This window comes from Camelina sativa, chromosome 13, assembly GCF_030686135.1.
Source record: "Camelina sativa cultivar CO46 ecotype springtype chromosome 13, ASM3068613v1".
NCBI lineage: Eukaryota > Viridiplantae > Streptophyta > Magnoliopsida > Brassicales > Brassicaceae > Camelina > Camelina sativa.
The window spans coordinates 23164055-23184506 of NC_141892.1; the positions used below are offsets into that span (position 1 = coordinate 23164055).

Consider the following 20452-nt stretch of genomic DNA (forward strand, 5'->3'; position numbering starts at 1 on the left):
TTAGGATAGTATTTAATGAGATTTTTGATTTGGAAATCAATTAGGTAACTCAAATTTAGGATCAGTTTGGTAATCTATATATTTGTTTAAGATTGATATCTTTGCTCATAATTGACTTTCTAAAACACAAAAATGTGTAGGGGGAATGATCCGAAACTAATGCCCTTTTGAAAACAATTTTTCGATTTTAGATATAAAACAGACAATATAACCCGATAACCCATTATGTATGCCACGAATATTTATGCCCGGATCCAATTTTGTTGATTTCGAGTAATTTTGTTAATTTGAACCGACCCGGAAACCATTTTGTACGATGTTCTGTTATATAAAAAAAATTACAAAATCTAAATTACTTGTTTTAAAGCATTTAAACCAGTAAAAGTCTTACATACGTGTCACAAAATCTTTGAAAGACCCCTTGTCCCCAAGAATTCATAACTGTGATGATATGACTTGTGACACAATATATGATCAAGACATTTTTATTTATGAATTAAACAATAAAAAATCAGATTTCATGCAATAATGATTTGATAGACAATAGAGGAAACTTAGAAAATTAAAAAAACAAAATTATGACCAAGACATATACTTAGTATATATTGCATGTTGTGTTGCGGAAATTAATAAAAAAAAGAGAACAAAATTACATTGTAAAGGAGTGAAGACTGAGGTGAGGAGTGATAAAATGGGAATGCAGAATGGCCAATCACAATTTAAAAGGTGGTTGCCTTTTAGGCTTTTTATATTCCAACCACTGTCTCAAACATTAAATAGGATAAAAAGAGACATCGCTTTTCTTTTCACTATTTTCGTTTTTTGTTTGTTATGCATTCTTAGTTGAAAATAAAATATTATTTTGCATTATTCAGTTTTTTTATATACAGAAAAGTTGTAAAAATCTATTACAACAGATTTGCCACTATTATATCCCACTCTTCATTGTGGGATACTATAGATACCATTATGTAGTCTTTGATCTGTTTTTTTTTTCAAAGTTAATAAACAAAATTAGTTTTAAAAATTACATTGGGGAAACAAAAGAAAAGGTGCATATGTATATATATTATAATATACGCAATGTGGAATATTAAATATTGCATTTTAGATGTGCTTACCTTTGAAATCATAGCAAATTATTGGGTCTAGCGCAACCTCATCATTCGAGATTTTGTTCTGATTTTATATTTGACAATTTATAAAAAAAAAGATAAAATTCTAAAACTAAGATTTAAAAAAACTGTAGCCAGAATATATGGTTCTATTTCGTTGTTATTTCCTAACATATACATTGTTGATGGTGACAAAATATATACATTTGTTGGATATAAACAACTCTTAACATGTATATAACGTTATGGTTTAGAAATATGTTTTTACTATATAACGTGGTTTAGAATTTTTCTTAAGAAAGTGCATACCAAAAGTGAAAAAAATAAAACTAGAATATTTCAGAAATATATATATAAACCGGTCAGCTACATTTTATCTCCTTCTACAAGTTGGGATATTTTGATTATTCCCATTCAAACAAAACAGCATTAGAGAAAACTCTAAAAATGATCACGCTATATCATGATTTCTTTTTTGTCGGCACGTTTATGTTTCCAGGAAAAAAAGAACGGAGAGTTCAATGTCGTCGCATAATGTAGAAGATAAGATGATGCAATAGACCATTTGTACTCATACGTCGTGAGAAAATCTTTTTACAGTTTTTTTTTCTAATCACTGTTTCATAACCCCTAAAATTAAAGAGCCATAATAAAAAATGGTTAAAAGCAGTGTCCTGAAACAAGCGAGTTCGCTCAATTGCATCATTATTTTTTGACATCACTGCACACATCATTTTTCACCTAGAATTTTAAGATACTTTTTTTTTATATAGTTTGAGAAAATTAGAAAAACTGAATGAGCTAGTGACGAAATTAGATTTGATTTCAGTCAAATGCAGATAGCCGAGTATTGTTTTATTACAATGTTATTTAGATTCAAAACTAGCCTTATGTTTTAGTTAAAAAATGAGTTTTGTTTGTATTCAGTACAATACTCGTTAGAAATTGTTACGTTGTTAAACTTGGTTAATTATGTTTTGCTTTTAATACAATTAAGAGACTACATTCATCATCTCCACAAGATTTTTTTGGTTATAGAGAGAGGACGTTTGTATTCATCCCGAACTAGTAAAATCTTGCACCAAGGGTTTTGCCGAGAAAAGAAATCTTGGTGTCAAATTTTCCTAAATCACTGTCATATCTTTACAAAAAACTTCAAAATTTCATTCCTCAATTGTCTTGACGAGATATTTGCTTCTTCGATCCATATATATTGATAGAACAATCTTATAGTGCGTATTATTAGGCAACAGGACCCTGCAGTTCAAACAGTCTAATACGTATAATGGTAATAGTTTTCATATAAAATAATATTCTGAAAAAGAAATATACTTTAATTGACATAGTGTCGTGAATATTTGGAAAAAAATTATAATTAAAATAAGTATGATATCGTTTTGACAGACAAAAAAATGGTTAAAAAACACTTGGAAATAAAATAATATTACAAAAATATTCTCTTTATAAGTAAACTCGTATGGATGCCTTCTCTTTCATTCTCTCCATGAACTCTCTCTCCCTCTCTGTACTCTTTTTATCAATTCCTATTTGATTCAAACATTTCCTTTTTGGGTTCGTTGAGTCTGTAGAAAATGTCTGAGAACGAAGTCAAGGATCCTCGTATCGATGGCATCAAAACTAAGATCCGTGTCGTTCCAGATTTTCCCAAGAAAGGTTAGTTTTATTTTCTTCCTCAGTTTTATATTTAATAATTAGATGTTTCTTTTAAGGTCTCTGTTTTTTTTTTTTGGTTACTGAGAAAAATTGTAACATTGTTGTCATCACGGTCAAAAATTTCTTACACGACTTGGGCAGTTATGAATACAATGCAAGTACTGCTTCTTGATTGGAAGTGGGTTTAGATTATTTAAGAATAATAATGTGAAAATTGCAGGAATAATGTTCCAAGACATAACAACACTGCTGCTGGATCCTAAAGCTTTTAAAGACACTATTGATTTGTTTGTTGAGAGGTATCGACACATGAACATCTCGGTGGTTGCAGGTACTATAGATATAAAGTCAAAACATAAGTAATTTATTTTTTTGTCGTAATTTTATTCTTTGCTTTATCTAATTTTCATTAATATATAAACCTCGTGTTGGCAAACAATATAATATATAATTATGTTGATGCATTTAGTTGAAGAAGATAATATAAAAATTGGATGAAGTTGATCTGTGTTGTTTAGGAATCATGATTCATAATATGACAATTGTGCCATAGTGGTATGAATGTTTGCTACAAGTGTATCATATTCAAGGTTTTACCTTAACCAAACCGAGATGAAACTTTAACATAAAAAAGACGAAATGCGAAAAGCGCTATTTTTTATTATTCGAATTTCCAAAACTAAAAATAAGACACCAAGTGAAATGCAACTTCAACTTGATTTTTGTATTTCATATACTGAAAAAAAAACTGAAACATAAAACGAAAATAATCTGATTAGACATTCTTAAAGTGTAAGTGGTGGAATCTGGTTTGGATAAATGGGTGGTTGATTTATGGATGCCACCTTTTTAAAAGGGTTGGCCCCTAAATAAAGTTTAGTTCTATTTTTCCTCTCATCATTGTTATTCAACGGCTCTCTTTATATCTATGTTGGGTGATAGTAACATCATTATTTTCTTTCTCAATACAGTTTGTTTTTTGTTTTTTTCAAATGATTTTTAATATGTTTGGGTGCATTAGACATAAGCTGTAGTGCAAATGCTAAACTAGAAGCATCTTAACACCATTTTGAGTTATAAAACAAAACACCCGATTTCGGTTAGAAATTGTGAGCATACATTACAGTAGACTTAAGGGTCATTGCAATTTAATTATAAACCACCAACATGTAACATGTAGATCTATTATATAACTGTAATTTCTAATGTTTTTCTGTTACAATATATGGTCGTTTCAAAGTATACGAAGACTGTGATTTTTTTTAATCAAACATATATCTGATATAATATTTTTCTTAATCATTGGACCCCAATTTATAAATACTATAAAAAGTATGAAAACTGTATGATATATTCGGACCCTATTCAAATGCATATAAATTGCACGTGCTAAAGGAATTTGATATCATTGTACTCATACTGAGATATACACGTAAAAATAAATAAGAATTTATATATTAGAAGTTCAAAACCATATGTAAACTTGGTCCTTTGAATCGTTAACTTGCCCTGTGCTCTAGAATATGTCTCTTGCGTTTGTTCTACGGACAAAAGAGTAAGTCTTCGGGGTTTTTTTTTTTTTTCTTTTTCATTTTCTCTTTTGTTAAAGTCAATACTCTTGACTTTGTCTCTTCCTTTACAAGAATGTTTTCAAGGAATCTTTATTTAACAGTAGGAGAAATAGGGTTTCTCTTGGGTGTCTCTCGCATGCACGTCGTGTGTAGTGTCCTATTCGTATTGACCCTAGCTACCACAGAATACACAGTACCACTATATATACAATTGACAGTTAAAATGTGGTAGTCGATTTTTTTTTTAAGGTATAGAGGCTCGCGGTTTCATTTTTGGTGCACCCATCGCATTAGCCATTGGAGCAAAATTCGTTCCTCTTCGTAAACCCAAGAAATTGCCCGGTTAAACACTATACCAAACTTTTATCAACAATATTCTTTATTTTTATTATTGTTAAAGGCCAAACAATAAAACAGAAATTAGCTTTATATTATTCAAAATCAGGCGAAATAATATTCGAAGAGTATGAGTTGGAGTATGGAAGTGACCGGTTGGAAATGCACGTCCAAGCTGTAGATTCCGGTGATAGAGCATTGGTCGTAGATGATCTTATTGCTACGGGCGGGACTCTCTGTGCTGCCATGAATTTGCTCAGTAAATTACAATTTCTCAAATTTTCAAGAATATAACTTGCAAATCATTTGCCACTTCTTTAAAATACGAAAACGCTTACCATTATACTGACATTGATTTATTTGGAATTCCTCGAATTAAAGTTTTCAATGGTGTTCCTACTCTTAGACCTACTAGATTCAATTATAAACTTGAAACATTTTTTCACTAATCTTGATGAATATATATTTACTGTATTAGGAAGAGTTGGAGCAGAGGTCGTTGAATGTGCATGCGTTATCGAGTTACCCGAATTAAATGTAAGTTAACGTTCATGAATTTTATTTTCCGGGTTACTTTCATAGTAATATAATTAAGTACGTGGAGGTTTATATATTTTTCTTTGTGTGCAATATTTAAAAATTTGCAGGGGAGGGAGAGATTAGAAGGAAAGCCATTGTATGTTCTCGTTGAGTATCGATGAAGTCATTATTATTTTTAAAATTGGAGAAAATTAGTGGGCAAGACAATGCAAAAACCTTAAGCATAATGCGGTGGTTTTTGGATTTGGGTCAATTGGTCGGTTAATTTATGTTTTTGGAATTTATGGAACAACGGACGAAGATTATATATTTCAATTTGGATTTTGCAAAATTTCGTGTTCCATCTATATATGAGAAGCTCCCATGGGAATTGAATGGGCTTGGTTCGTTACTAAATATAAAATTAATTAATTGTTTTTCTATATTCTAGTATTGTGATGATATATATTGGAGATTAATAATTATATAAATGGACTCCAGTGGGAAAACAATTGATAAATGAGGGTCTTAATTTTAATCTTAGTATTAATATAAATCTTTAATGATATGAAAATTTCTATAACTTTTACCCGATTCAAAATAAAAATGGGATTAGCAAATTATATATCGCATTACTGAACTAATGGTGTTTAAACTGAAGGTTGCATTTTACTTTTGTTCTATACCCTACAACCATGACATTGTGGAAATAAGGTATTAGAATAAGACTTGGGTCATGGTGCATCATATTAGTCTTTGATTTTATGATTCTGTTTGTGTCTATTATTATGTAGCTGTCGCTACTCCAGAGACTTAAAAACGAACAGGGCCTTAGACTAATATTGGTCAAAGACTAATCGCTATCCTCCCTCAATGATCTTAACTCAACTCAGCCCAATGATGGCCTAAGACTCTCTAGTTTGCGCCAAGAAGTTGACTTCCGCCACCACCATATCTTTATGGTTCCATGTTGTCTTTCTTTGAATCTATTTTCACTAAACGATAAACTAAAGATGCACTTGTTAAGGAAATTCATCTTGCAGGTCTCGACCGTCAACGTATCCATTATAGAACCAGTTCTTATTCAATTTGCATCATGGTTTCATTCTTTTTAGAGATAGTTCATCTTTCCCAAGTTAATCCCAATTTATTGCTTCATTTAAGTTTCCCTGTCTTGTTTCATCTCAGTTTTTTCATTTTCTAGTTTAGAGTGTATGTAATCTCAAATGTTTCCCCCTTTTTGGGTTGAAGGAAGATGAAAAAAAAAAAAAAAAATACTCCCTATGTTTTTTATATACTTATGATTTTTTAGAGTTTGACACATAAATTAAGGAATCATTTATTTTTTGTTTATTTTTAAATAAAACATCATTTAATATCTACTTAAGTACAATTCAACCAATGAAAAAAATAAAATGCATAATATAAATGTTAAAACTTATAAAAACCTAATTAATTTTGCATATATTTGTGAGAAAATCGTTTGCCAAAAAACAAAAAAAAAAAGATTTGTGAGAAAATCATCTATTCTAGAATTAAAAAAAAAAGATTAGCTTAAAAGAGATCATGTATAAAAGAATGGAGGGAACATGTTTATTTTTTTTTTTTGGGTGCAAACGAAGGGAGTATGTATTAACAAAAAAAAAAGAAACAAAAACAACTAGAGATGCATCATATAATATGTACACATGTTTTCTTTTGATGAATAAATTTACGTTCATATATACAGAAAGAAAAAAGGTTTTTGGTTAAAAGATAAACTAGATGGCTAACACAAAGTACAAACTCATGCATCGAAGTTACTAATTAGCATGACCAGCAAAATACATTTTACTGAATCTTAAAGTATACATTATAGAAAAGAAAGAAATGTCACCAAACCGCTGGTTCCCTGAAAATTGTATTTCCGGCCAAAATCTTACTTCAACTAAGGCTGAAAGTGGTTCTCATCGTCTTTCACCCTTCCCCCCTGACCAAAATCCTCTTGCCTCCCTGTCTGACTTCCCTTCTTTATCTCCCAATTCCCCCTTCCTCTCTTCCCCCTCTCAAACTGACTACATTGCTCCTGAGCGAGTAGTCCTGGCTCTCTCAGCACACCATAAATCCACTCATGTGGTTGTCAATCCTCAGGCTCAAGCAATCCTTAATGTTTACTATCAAACTCTATCCACAAACCCTAGATCTGAAAACCTTGATACAGTGTCAAAAGCAAGCATTGTGGCTCAAACTGACGGACTGCTCCCTAGTCCAGCCCCGAAGATCAACCGCATTCTACTTAGCAATCCGCAACCCACTCTCCCTATTCCTACCTCAACCAATCACCCTACTACTCCTATGAAACCTCTCCCTAGTCCAGCCCCGAAGATCAAACTCATCCTCCCCCGCAATCCCATCCTCCTCCTAATCGAAGTGCTAACTCCTTGGCACAACGACTCAAAAAAGAAGCAGACAGATCACTTTCTCGGCTAGCTCCTGTAGACTACTCACCGGAAGGGAAGCCTCAAATAGTTATTCCTGATTCGGTTTTCCATGAGAGTGCTGCAATACACAAAGACTTCATCATTGGCATGTTTAAAGGCAGATTGCCATCATTTAAGCAAATACAGAGTGTCCTCGGTCACATGTGGGGCAGAGACCAAAGGTTGGAAATTCACCTTAATCAATCTAATAACTCGATGTTAGTTAGACTTCCAAACGAGTACATTCGTACCAAGGTGTTGGAGAAGAAGATGTGGTACATTGGCGAATGTATGTTCTTGGTTGCCCAATGGGATTCATCTGGAGGGGATAAGCCTGACATGAATGCAATTCCTATCTGGGCTCACCTTAAAGGTATGCCTTTTGACCTGATGCACCAAAAAGGTATTAGTCTAGTGGCGGGACTGGTTGGAGAGCCAAAGGAAATGGACAAATTTACCAGAAATCTTGTCAGCTTAACTGAAGCGCATGTAAAAGTTGTACACAACCTGTCTGAGCCACTACCTTCAAGTGTTGAGGTTGTACGTGAGAATGGTAAAGTCATCACGATAGCTGTTGAGTACCCATGGATCCCACCAACTTGCTCAAACTGCAACGAAATTGGACATGTCATCAGGTATTGCCCTTTTGCAACTACTCCTTAGGTCCCAGCCTCAAGTAAACCTGTAAAACCAGTCACAAAACTGACAATATCACAAAATCCTGTACCAACAAATGATCAAGTAAAGGAGCAGAGCACTTTAGTACCTGAGAAAGCTTCTTCATCCTCTTCTTGTCCCACCACCTCTCCTCAGGATCCTAAGTCCTCTGTTTCGCGCCATAAACCATCTTTCGACCCCCACCATCCCACAAAAAACAAAAACCTACCCTGCCTGCTCAAGTGGTCGACAGTTTGATCCCTTCTCTTGCTTCTACGAACCCTTTTGAAGTTTTAGCTACCAATCAACCATCACCACTGTTATCCCACCCCCACACTTCTCATACCCCCCCCCCCCCCCCCCTCAAATCAACCCTCTTCGCCCCCTAAACCACCTTCCCCCCCTCCCCCGTCTGACATGGAAATTGAAGCTGCAGTTCCCTCTATGTCTATTTTAAGTAACTCGGAGACTCCCCCCTTGGGAGAGAATCCCACTCGTCACTAATCCCCTCCATTTCCCATGTATATACAACCGTTTTTTTCAAATGTTTGAGGGATTAATGGCTCGGATAAGCATCGTCTTTTTGCTAACTGGTTGTTTATTAATAAGCCCATTTTTGGTGCCATACTAAAAACCCATATAAAAGAACCAAACTTGAACCGTATCATGAATCTTACCTGTCCAGGCTGGCAGTTTACATCGAACCACAACTCCAATGCTGATGGCAGGATAGTTCTAATCTGGAGGTCCCCTACATCAGTAACTGTTATTCATCAGACTCGTTACATGATCAACAGTGAAGTCACCATTCAAGGGGGTCATAGATTCTTCTTCACAGAAGTTTATGCATCAAATGAAAGTGACGAACGTACGAACCTTTGGTGTGAACTCATTGATCTCCAGCAGCGGTTGCAGTTAGACTCACTTCCCTGGATAGTAGGAGAAGATTTCAATCAAATCATCCATCCTGGGGAGCACTCTAGTGCAAGTGTCAGCCATTTCACTTCACGAATGACTGAGCTACGGGATTGTCTTCTGCAGCTTGAGCTGTTTGATGTGCGCTATCAAGGACCTCTCTTCACCTGGTCAAACAAAAACCCTTTAAACCCAATAGCCAAAAAACTTGATAGACTTCTAGTGAACAACCTGTGGATTGCTGCTTACCCGAACACCGTAGCCTCTTTCCTTGCTCCTGATTTCTCGGATCATGCACCGTGTCTTCTTAACCTTGACGCAACCATTCCCTCCTCTGGTACCAAACCTTTCAAGTTCTTTAACTTCCTAACCACTCACCCGTTATTCCTCCAAAGGTTGGAGTCCTAATGATGGAGACCAATTGGATTCTGGCTGGAAACACAAACCAAGGGGAAATAAGTTTGTCAACTCTCAGTGCTAAAGAGAAAATACTTAAAAGAGAGCTAAAAACACTTTCGAGAGAGAATTTTTCTGATATTCAAAACAGAGTGAGAGAGACTAACTTGCTGCTTCAATCTATGCAGGTACAAGCTATATCAAATCCTTCACCGTCCCTATTTAAAGAAGAAAAAGACCTACACACCAAATGGACTTTTCTCAGGAGAGTGGAAGAATCATACTTTCAACAAAGGTCCCGTATTAACTGGCTTAAAGAGGGAGACTTGAACACAACATACTTTCACCGCATCACCAACATTCGCAACTTTTTCAATGCCATAAGATCCTTCTCCACCCCTTTGGGAGCATTAATTGACGATCCGGTGGAAATGAGTAGACTGGTTGTTAGTCACTTTGAGTCCCTCCTTGGTCCAGTTTTCATGCATCCCCTCTCCATTGGCCCTTCATGGATTCAAAGCATCATTACTTACCGCTGTCCTATGAACAAAAACTCTCAATGGTAAAGCTACCTACTATTGATAAAATCTCAAAAGTAATGTTTAAGCTCAATGCAAATAAGGCACCAGGGTCAGATGGATTTACCTCTGCTTTCTACAAAGCCGCTTGGGGGGTTCTTGGTTCGGAAGTCGCTACAAGCATCCTGAAGTTCTTTCAAACATCTTTCCTGCCTTCAACGACCAATGCATCAACTCTGGCTTTGATACCAAAGTTTCTTGGAGCCTCTCTCATCTCAGATTTTCGTCCAATATCTTGCCTAAATACACTATACAAGGTCATCTCCAAGCTTCTGGTAGCACGTCTTAAGCCTGCTCTTCCTGCATTGGTCTAGCGGAATCAAACTGCGTTCATCAAAGAAAGACTGTTAGTTGAGAATACATTACTTGCAGCGGAACTTGTAAGTGGATATCAACGAGAGAAAGACCCCAAGAGAATAACAATAAAGGTTGACATCGCAAAAGCTTTTGATACTATCAGGTGGGAGTTTATTTTCAGTTGTTTAAGGGGTTTTGAGGTACCTGAGCTCTACATTCAGTGGCTACGAGCATGTATATGCACTCCCTCCTTCTCTGTTGGCTTCAATGGGCGAGTGCATAGATACTTCAAAAGCAGAAGGGGGCTCAGACAAGGCGATCCGCTTTCACCTTATCTCTTTGTCCTTGCTCTAAACTGTCTATCAGCCATGCTGGATAAATCTACAGAAGAAGGGAAATTAAAATATCACTACAAGTGTCGTGACTTAAAGCTTACTCATTTATGCTTTGCAGACGACTTGCTAATATTTGTTGATGGATCTTTAGCCTCAGTCCAAACGGTTCTCACCATCCTAAAGGAGTTTGAAGCTGCTTCTGGTCTGGCCATCAGTCTTCCAAAAACAAGTTTCTTCTCTTTGGAGCTATCCTCATCTGAAATAGATCACATCAAACATGAAACAAGGGTTAGTTATGGGCAACTACCGATTCGCTATCTAGGTATACCTTTGTGTACTAAAAAGCTTACCCTCTTGGATTGTGGTCCACTGATTCAGAAGGTTAAGGGTAACTTAAATGCTTGGTCCACGGAATCTCTCTCATTTGCGGGAAGGTTACAGCTCCTTAACACTGTGATTGCTGGCTTGACGAATTTCTGGTGCTCAGCTTTTCTCCTGCCAAAGAAATGTATAGATACATTAAATTCTCTAACTAGTGCTTTCTTGTGGAAAGGAACCACAGAGGGTCATCACTCGGCTCGTGTGGCTTGGGAAACAATCACTAAAGACAAAACAGAAGGAGGACTTGGAATTCGTGATTTGCGGAAGTGGAATACAGCGTGTATGCTAAAACATATCTGGCTTTTATTCTTCAGGTCAGGTTCGGTGTGGGTTGCTTGGTTCAGGTTGAATGTCCTTTCGGGTGATCTCAGCAAGTACTGGACTCGAAAATCAAACACTAAGTTCTCCTAGCTAACAAACAAGCTTTTAAAGCTTCGAGAAGAGGTTTACCCGTGGATAAAGATGAAGGTGGGAAATGGCAAAAGTTGTAGGTTCTAGAGCGATCACTGGTGTCATATTGGACGAATGTCAACTTATCTGAGCAATGAGGGACCTCTGGGAATCTCGCAAGGAACAACCATTGCAGACCTATGGCGTCAAGGCTCCTGGAGAGTACCACCTGCACGGTCAGATAAACAGGTCAACTACCAAATTGAGGTAACTACTTTGAGATTAACAGATGTAGAGGATAAGTATGTCTGGTGACTAAATGATCAATTGTGAGATGGTGTATCAACTGGAAATATATACACTGCCCTAAGAGAAACACTACCTATGGTGGCATGGCACAAGATTGTTTGGTTCACTAAGGGTATTCCGAAGCATAAATTCCTCACCTGGCTTTTTCTGTTGAACAGATGCCCAACTCGGGACAGACTTCGATCTTGGGGTCTATCGGTAGATCCGTTATGTCTGTTTTGTGGATCGAGTGATGAGAGTCGAGATCATCTGTTCTTCGAATGTCCGTTCAGTTGGAGCATCTGGAATCTCATCGCCAATCACTGCTCTTTTTCCCCGGTGCGCTCTTGGTCAGATTGTCTTCAGCAACTCATAAACTTCCAAGGAACCTGAGATGCAAAGATCCTCCTCCTCACTGCTTGGCAAGCTACGATCTACCACTTATGGACGGAAAGGAACCACCGCCTCCATCGAAACAGTTTCAAATCTGCCGATCTCATTGTCAAACAGATCGATTCTCTTCTTCGAAACAGAGCATTAAGCTTCCATGACTCCAGCTCGACCTTGTCTTCCAATATGTTGCAACTCTGGTTTGCAGGTTCTTAGCCACAAAGAAGAAAACCCTAATCGCCATTGGTTCTCTTTCTATCTCTTTCTCTTCTCTCGATCTCGATTCTCTGCCAATCATTGATGGAAGCGTTGGGTGGTTTGAATTGGCTTCTACTGCCTAACCGTTTTTCTAGTTCGGATTCAACTAATCCGTGCAAACTTGGTTCTGTTCTAACTAAGGGTTTTATTTGGTTTAGTTATATCTCTAATTTTTTTTTTCATTAGACTTCTAAGTATTGGGTCTACGCCCTGTAAAACATTTGCTTCATGCTATTTAAATTTGAATGCCTTTTAACAAAAAAAAAAGAAGAAGTATACATTATAGATTATATAGTCATGATATCGTATTCGATCATCGTACTACACACAATTCGATTGATTTAGGTTTAATATTATTGGTTAAAGGCCCAAACATCTGTCACTCACAAGCTCATGCTTGGAAGCTAAACGACTAGCAAAATAAAGCATTTAGTCTGACAAAAATGAATGCATAAACATGAACTGTACTTTTTGTTCCAAAAAAAAAAACATGTACTGTACTAATACATGTTTGATTGAATGGCGTTCTTGACCCAAAAACAAAATCATATATGTTTTTGTTACCTTTACCTTATGCAATCGATCATGTAAATATTTTTTCTCTTAACATTCAATTTTTTTTTCATAATTATTATGTACTTTTACATAGTCACACCGTTAAATAGTAATATAATATATGATGGATTATAATTAGAAAGTTAGAGGTTCATGCTTGGACACATATGAGAAATTAAATGGGCTCAGTATAAAGCATGAAACTTGAAATATAAGTATCCAATCAAACTTAACAAATGTTAATTGCTTGTATTTTACTTCTATCTTTCATTCATATCTGTTTGGTTGTCCCTCTCATCTCATTGTTTGATAAAAATCAACTACTATATACACATATTATATAATGTGGGATAAACTTCTTTATTGGTTGGTTTTAGATTTCCTATAATTCCATATGAATGCCGTTAAACAGTAGAAAGTTAGATACAAAACGGATAATTAAATATAATAATAGAAAACTGTTGCTTGAAAGCAAATGCTTGCTGCAATTAAAAATTTCAAAAATTTGTCTAAAACAGTTGACATACTGCCACATGTATTGTCTGTTTTTTAAATATATGTTATCATAGATAAATTAAATAATTAAGTGCATAATGTAAAGAACTATTATTAGGATTTCCACTTGGTCTTGTAATTATAGATCATCATCATAATGTAAGTTAGTCTTTTTTTTTTTTTTTTTTTTTGGCAAATCATAATGTAAGTTAGTCATCCACCAAATCTTCAGTTTTCATGATTATCTTTTGTTCTGATCACGCTTTTTCATAGTCAAACTTTAATCTGCCTTGATGACCAACAAACAAGTAAAGTTAATCCATAACTAACTTCTGTTAGAAATGTTGAAGTGCATTGTATCGTACTCAAATCTACGTTTATATGACTCAGAACGATGGTGACGGATTAAAATTGTGTAGTTGACAAAACGAATTAAGAAAAAAAAAAGAGTACGATTAAATGGTGATCTTCTTTTGTCAAATAAAATGTTTGGATCTCTAATATTTCTTAAAAAAATATATGAAAGAAAATAATATTTTGACTGGCTTTGTTTGACAACTTCATCACAATTTTTACCAAAAAAAACTTCATCACAATGAGTGGCATCATGTTTTAATGTAAAAAGTGAAAATTATTGTACCGCAAATATATTGATTGGCATATCTACTTCAATTCGAGAAATATAAAACAAGAGAAAAAAAAGCAAATTCATGTTTTGTTTTGGCCTTGTTGCTCTCTCACTCTTCGACCAAAACAAGAACACATCTATCGGGTTCACGTATGCATGTATCGGTTCCTTAAATTTGAATCTAAAGACGAGAATTGTTCATTTCGAATCAAAACCCATAATCTTTATCATTTACTTCTCACCGTATCACATTCGACAGTTGCCTCTCTACAATTCTCACGTGCCATTTAGTTCAAATCAGTAAGACCAAAAAAACTCATCTTCGTTCCTCACATAACTTTTGTAATAAGACCAAAAACGACAAATATTCTTGTGTAATTCAAGATTCTCAATAACGTTAACAATAAACTATATAATGCATATGATTTGCATTCGAGTTGTCTCTTTGGCAGTCACTGATATATGAATTATATAGCCCACTTGGTGATCTGTTTGGTGAATAGATGAAGCTCATTTATTAGTGAACTTAAACGACAAGATCAACATACACCGTATTCTGCGGTATAATTTTGTGGTTTCCATTCCTGTTTGGGTGCACCATTAATTTACGAATCTGTCTTGAATGATACATGTGCATTCAAACAAAACAAAATAAAACAATCCCTTATTTAATTAAAACATCACTTATAATGAATTTTTCAATTTCAATTTGCTATGCATCAATGATTTTTATTCTATATCGAATCCTTCCAAACTTTCTGAACCTTAAACATGAGAGTGTATATATATTGGTCTCCAAAACAAAAACCCAACAAACTGAACCAAAATTTAATATAAATAAAAAATACCACGCCGATAAAACAAACCAAAGAAAAAAAAAAAGTGGAACCAAATTATATAAAATTTAAAATTCTGTTTTTTTGTTATAATTATTTATTTTGTTTTTTTACAATCTGAAAAAGATTAGGAAACAAGGCAACACGGCGCGTGCATCGAAAACGATCAACTCACCAGCTCGACCCGCTACTGAATCCGACCCGAATTCACCTCTCTTCGCAACCCGACCCGCTATTACTCTACAAATCAACATCGCTCTCCTCCCTCCCCCACCGCCTGTGCTCGCGTGCGCTTCACCGCTCCCTGAAAACGTGCAAACCGCCGCTCCTTTACCCCCGGGAAACACCCACGCGCCGCCGTTAATCCCTCCCGGAATTGGACCCATCGGAAAAAACCTCATCATCTCATTCCCATCAGCCGAACACCTCGCGTCTTCGTCACACGCGCTGCCGTCGACGTCATCGGAACCCAATTCCTTACGCGATCGCGATTTCACAGCCTCTCTGTATTCCTCAAACCGGGTCACAGCTCTTGACCCGTTTTCGACTTTAAAAATCATCTCAACCCGACCCGGAAACTCATCGGAGCTCCAACTAGATTGGAATATAATCTCCACGACGTTTCTCGACGGGTGACCGTCGGGGAGATCGGTCAAGACGGGCAATGCACCAGATTCAGAGGAAGCTCGAGAAGATACGCTTCGTCGGGTCGGGTGATGGGGGTTGGATTCTGATTCGGGTCGACGAGAAGAAGAGCGTAAACGTCGTAAACTCGGGTCGGATTTTGGGTTTTTCTTAACGGATCCGGGTCGGGTGTCGACGACGTCTCTAAAGTTTTTTCTGCAGCCGTAACTTGGCAATACGAGTTTACCATTGTTGGAGTGATGATGATACACATCGTCGAAGGCTCTTGATTTGCAATGTAAAGATTTGACCCACCCGATCGGCATATTCGGGTAGGTATAGGATTCGGATCCTGGTTTGTGTCTGAAGAAGTTAAAGTTTCGAGATTTGTAAGCTTTTTTGGTTCGTGTATTGTTGTTGTGATGGTAACGTATGAATTGAACATTGTCGTCCCGCCGTCTTAAAATGAGCGTTTTATCGGTTGGTGTTTCTTTTATAGTAAATGACGATGTTACCCCTTTTTTATTGAATGATAATATTAATTATTAATATTTAATATGATATATCTAAATTTTAATTTATAAATTTTATTTGAACATCAAATGTAAAATTTATTATATATACATTAAAATAATAATAATATTATAATTAAAATTTAATTTATTTTTAAAACATTTTTATTGTTTGGTTACCATTTACTATTTTGTTCATTCTGCAGATTTTTTTTTTATTTCTCAAAAACTGTTTATTCTACTCCGCATTGTTCTTATTATTCTTTTTCTTCTAATAGTTACCGGTAGGAGCCTTTGTTTTATCCATTTTAACAATGTCTTTTAATCATGTTTTTTTTAAAAAGAAAATGGTTTATAATTCAAGTTTTTTTTTTCTCTAATGAATTTCACACTATTCTGAGACGCATACAAAAATATTCGAAAAACAAACGTCATTTAAAGTGATAATAACACATTTTTAATTTAAGAACAAAAGATCTACCCCAATAATTTTGTGTTATATTTTAGTGATAACTTCTTGAGAAACTGAAAAAAGTCCTACTTAATTCTTATTGAATTTTTCAAATAAACTATAAATTTTATTTGTAATTTCAAACAAGTAATCGAAGTCATATGTTTGGAAGTTTATTTGATAGAACTCTATAAGACTTTACACTATATCCTAATTCTTATCTCTAATTTTCGTTAAATTATGTTGCTTTTTGTTTTAAGAGAAAAAAATTACACAGAAGAAATTTTGTGAAAGTTTTCAACCTAAGAGCAACTCAAATAAAGGAGGAAATAGTGATGAGAAACGTACCTCACACTGAATTAACATACATATATCACCTAACCAATGATACAATTATAAAAAGAAATTATATAAATAAAATAATATTTCTTTTTTAAAATACTTTCTGCATTTTTGCCGATAAAACTGCTCTAAGTGCCATTCTAATAAAAATTCTTTATCGCCCAAAAAAAAAGAAACGCAAAATTTGTAATGTCTGGATATATTGTCATGCTTATCTTTTATGTATCGTTTCAGTTTAATCGGGTGTTCATAATTTTGTTTTTCCTTTTTTAATATCAGTTATGCACGTCCTTACGCATGGAGTATAATTACATATGTGTTTGTTTATGAACACGAATTTGAAATTGATGAAAATGATACGCATTCATTGTTTCATGGATTAAAACGTTGTTGGAGAGGGGAAATATATAAACGAGACAATCAGACAAATTTAACAATTTTTCACTTAAAAATAGTTGGTGAAGATTTTTTTAAAAATCATTAAATGGAGAAAATGGCTACGGCCTATGGGGAATGTGTTTGCTGTTTATAAACATGTTGAGAGCTGAAATGAGTAAAGTCTATTGTCGGGTGGTGAATTTACTGAGACCATGGGCAACGCCGTAGTTTCGGTCCGTCCCCTGATTTATTTGGATTTAAATTTAAATCATAAAAGCCCAATTACGAAAAAACGGTTCTTATTTGGGGACGTTTTTTGTCCGTGTACTTGGACACGTGGAAGCTGGTCGTCGAGAGAAAGTTCTCCAATTCTCTCTTCTATCTCGACTCCGTCTCCGTCTTCGTCTTGGGTCCGGTGGCCACACACGATCTGAACCCAGTCGCCGGCAGTCATCGCCCACCGTTTGGTGTTGCAATCTTTCTCTCTCCTTCAAACTCGTAAGCTTTAGAGTATATCAACCAGATGTTCCCAAAGCTTCGGTTCCTTCCAAATCATCTCATCACCACCAGGAACAGCCAGCTACGTCTCACTGAAGAGCAATCGCTTCTTCTTAATTAGATGAGGTAACTAAAATCGTTGATGATTGATTGATTGATTGATTGGTTCTATCTTGATTAGTTTGATTGGAACGCATAGAGAGAGAGAGAGAGAGAGCTAGTTTTATCTTGATTAGTTCTTCTTGTTGTTGTTGGATAATTATGTGATTAACCATTATGTGCGGTCACAAATCTGCCATATATTTAGTGTTCTAGAGATTACAAAGGTGCTCTGTTGCTAATTATTAGACTGCTCAGAGTTAGAGGAGTAATGTAGTAATATCAATAGAACTTGAGTTGTATTGATATTTATAGGTCCAGTTGCTGAAGACATGTTTCATTGGCAAGCTACAATAATGGGTCCTGCAGAGAGTCCGTATTCAGGGGGTGTGTTTCTCGTTACCATTCACTTCCCTCCCGATTATCCTTTCAAACCACCAAACTGTAGTAAAGTTAGCTTTTGAAATGCCTCAAGGAATCAATGGCCTTAGATCAAAGTTCATAGTAAAGTCCTGCAGTAGATGATGACGGAGATTGTTTTTCTCCCTTGGCGCTGAATGCGACCTCCGTAAACGTTGAAGTCTATTATAACAAAGCTGTGAACTATACATTGATGGTCACTTTTGTATCCTATGTTCTAACCTTTTTCCATTCCATCATAACATGGATACACTTTTTAGCGAATTCCTTAACTTGTTATTGTACTTAGGTCTCGTTCCTACAGGTTCTTTTGTTGATCCGACAAATGGAGCACAGTAACACACAATCCGTAAGATTCTTGCTTTTTTGTTAATCTGATTTGTTTTTTAGAAGAGACTGGATGCTAACTTTGGAATTACTCTTCTTGTATTTATGCAAGGGTGCTGCAAAGGTCTCTATAGTAATGATCGGGTAACAAGCCATCATGGATTCTTATTTATGCCTTTTACATCTCACAGCTGGGATTTTAGTTGGTATGTATTTTATAAAATAATCTCACACTTGTGTTTCCTCTTTGTTTAGATGGTAATCTTATGTTATAACAATGTTAATGTTAATTTTTGTAACTTTTAAAATATTATCATTTTATTTGGGGGACCAAATACAAATAGACACCAATGTTCATACTAAAAATAAGAACCTTTCAAAATAATACTTTTAAATTTGGGGGACCAAAAATTGTCCCTAACCAATGCCCATGCTCTGAGAGGTATTCGTATATTTATTAGTATCACAACAATAACAACTAATGGCATTGGTGATTGGTATAATCATAAATGGGAAGTTTCAACTGAGAATTTCTAGTTTTATAAAAAATTGCAATGGAATGAAACTATAGATATCAATCTTAGGCGATTTTATTTGTATGATAAAGTTCGTATTAATGAACTCTCGGAAACACCAAAGCGTGCAATTTACGTATACGAGTATTAGATATTGTAAATGTACGAAAATCATGAGAAGAAACCTATGGATAGTGGTGGTTTGTTTTTCTTTTTTTTTTCTTCTACAGCAAAAAGGTTTATTATTCTTTTTGGTGTAAAATCGGTGTTAAAAAAATCGGTATATGGGGTATGTGGATGGTAATTTAGTGTTTAAACACTATCCGTTAAACTACTAATCTCAAAACCTTAATCCTAATTCTAAAATCTAAATCTTAATCATTAACCTTATTAAAGTTCATCACCACTATTTCCTTTTTATTTATTTTTCTGAACATGCAAAAGGTTCCCTCATAAGCTAATTCGTAGTATATTTAGAACTTTTTGTTTTTTTTTGTTTCTAATAACACCATCAAATTAAATCATAAATGCAAATTGAGTTTTTAAAGAGTTGTTTTTCCTAATTCCTCAATGAATTATACTTGTTAGATTATAATTTTTATAAAAGGAACAAAACTGGTTGAAACTGTAGAATAATGAGAGAAGATGATTTCTATTATTCACATGACCAACATATTTATACAAGAGTGTAACGATAAGGTAAAATCTTTATAAGATAAAGACTCTACAGATTGAGACATATCATATCTATACTAATACGCCCCCGCAAGATGGACGTCGATGACAAAGTCCAATCTTGTTGCAAAGAGTGTCGAACCGCTGACAAGGAAGAGGCTTAGTTAACGCATCAGCCAGTTGATCTTCAGAACTAATGTGAGCAACCCGCAGTTGCTTGGCCTATACTTGCTCACGAATAAAATGATAATCAAGAGCCAAATGCTTCATCCGAGAGTGAAACACCGGATTTGCAGAGAGGTAGATAGCACCAATATTGTCACAATACAAAACCAATGTGACAGGAGACTGAATACTAAGTTCGGACATAAGAGAATTGACCCACTTAACCTCAGAAGCAGCAGCAGTGAGAACCCTATACTCCGTCTCAGTAGTAGATCGAGCCACACCACTTTGTTTTTTTGACGACCAAGACACAGGCTGACGACCAATGTACACTATATAACCGCCGGTGGACAAGTAATCATCCCGATCGCCA

The 20452-nt window shown here is 35.2% G+C and overlaps 3 protein-coding genes and 1 long non-coding RNA gene across 5 annotated transcripts; 3 read left to right on the forward strand and 1 right to left on the reverse strand.

The window, feature by feature from the left end:
* The first annotated feature begins 2558 nt into the window (after positions 1-2558).
* Positions 2559-5660, forward strand: LOC104737252 (adenine phosphoribosyltransferase 4). 2 transcript variants are annotated; one of them, XM_010457384.3, is made up of 6 exons: positions 2559-2789; positions 3010-3120; positions 4610-4702; positions 4806-4955; positions 5175-5233; positions 5344-5660. In XM_010457384.3, the coding sequence occupies exons 1-6, from the start codon at positions 2708-2710 to the stop codon at positions 5395-5397; spliced, it is 549 nt and encodes a 182-aa protein (XP_010455686.2). In that variant the 5' UTR covers positions 2559-2707; the 3' UTR covers positions 5398-5660. The 2 variants fall into 2 exon arrangements, with proteins under 2 accessions (XP_010455686.2, XP_087336261.1); XM_087480135.1 differs by lacking the exons at positions 4610-4702; positions 4806-4955 and having other exon boundaries at positions 2562-2789.
* Positions 5661-7836: 2176 nt separating this feature from the next.
* LOC147929886 (uncharacterized) lies at positions 7837-8337 on the forward strand. Its single transcript, XM_087480773.1, has one exon. It carries the CDS (start codon positions 7837-7839, stop codon positions 8335-8337), a length of 501 nt encoding a protein of 166 aa, XP_087336899.1.
* A 6608-nt stretch (positions 8338-14945) lies between these two features.
* On the reverse strand, positions 14946-16242 carry LOC104737253 (uncharacterized). The gene has a single exon (XM_010457385.3). It carries the CDS (start codon positions 16021-16023, stop codon positions 15184-15186), a length of 840 nt encoding a protein of 279 aa, XP_010455687.1. The 5' UTR covers positions 16024-16242; the 3' UTR covers positions 14946-15183.
* Positions 16243-17685: 1443 nt separating this feature from the next.
* Positions 17686-19034, forward strand: LOC104741418 (uncharacterized). Its single transcript, XR_760314.3, has 4 exons — positions 17686-18004; positions 18293-18602; positions 18687-18746; positions 18837-19034. It is a non-coding gene; the product is annotated as an uncharacterized LOC104741418 (long non-coding RNA).
* Positions 19035-20452: the final 1418 nt, after the last annotated feature.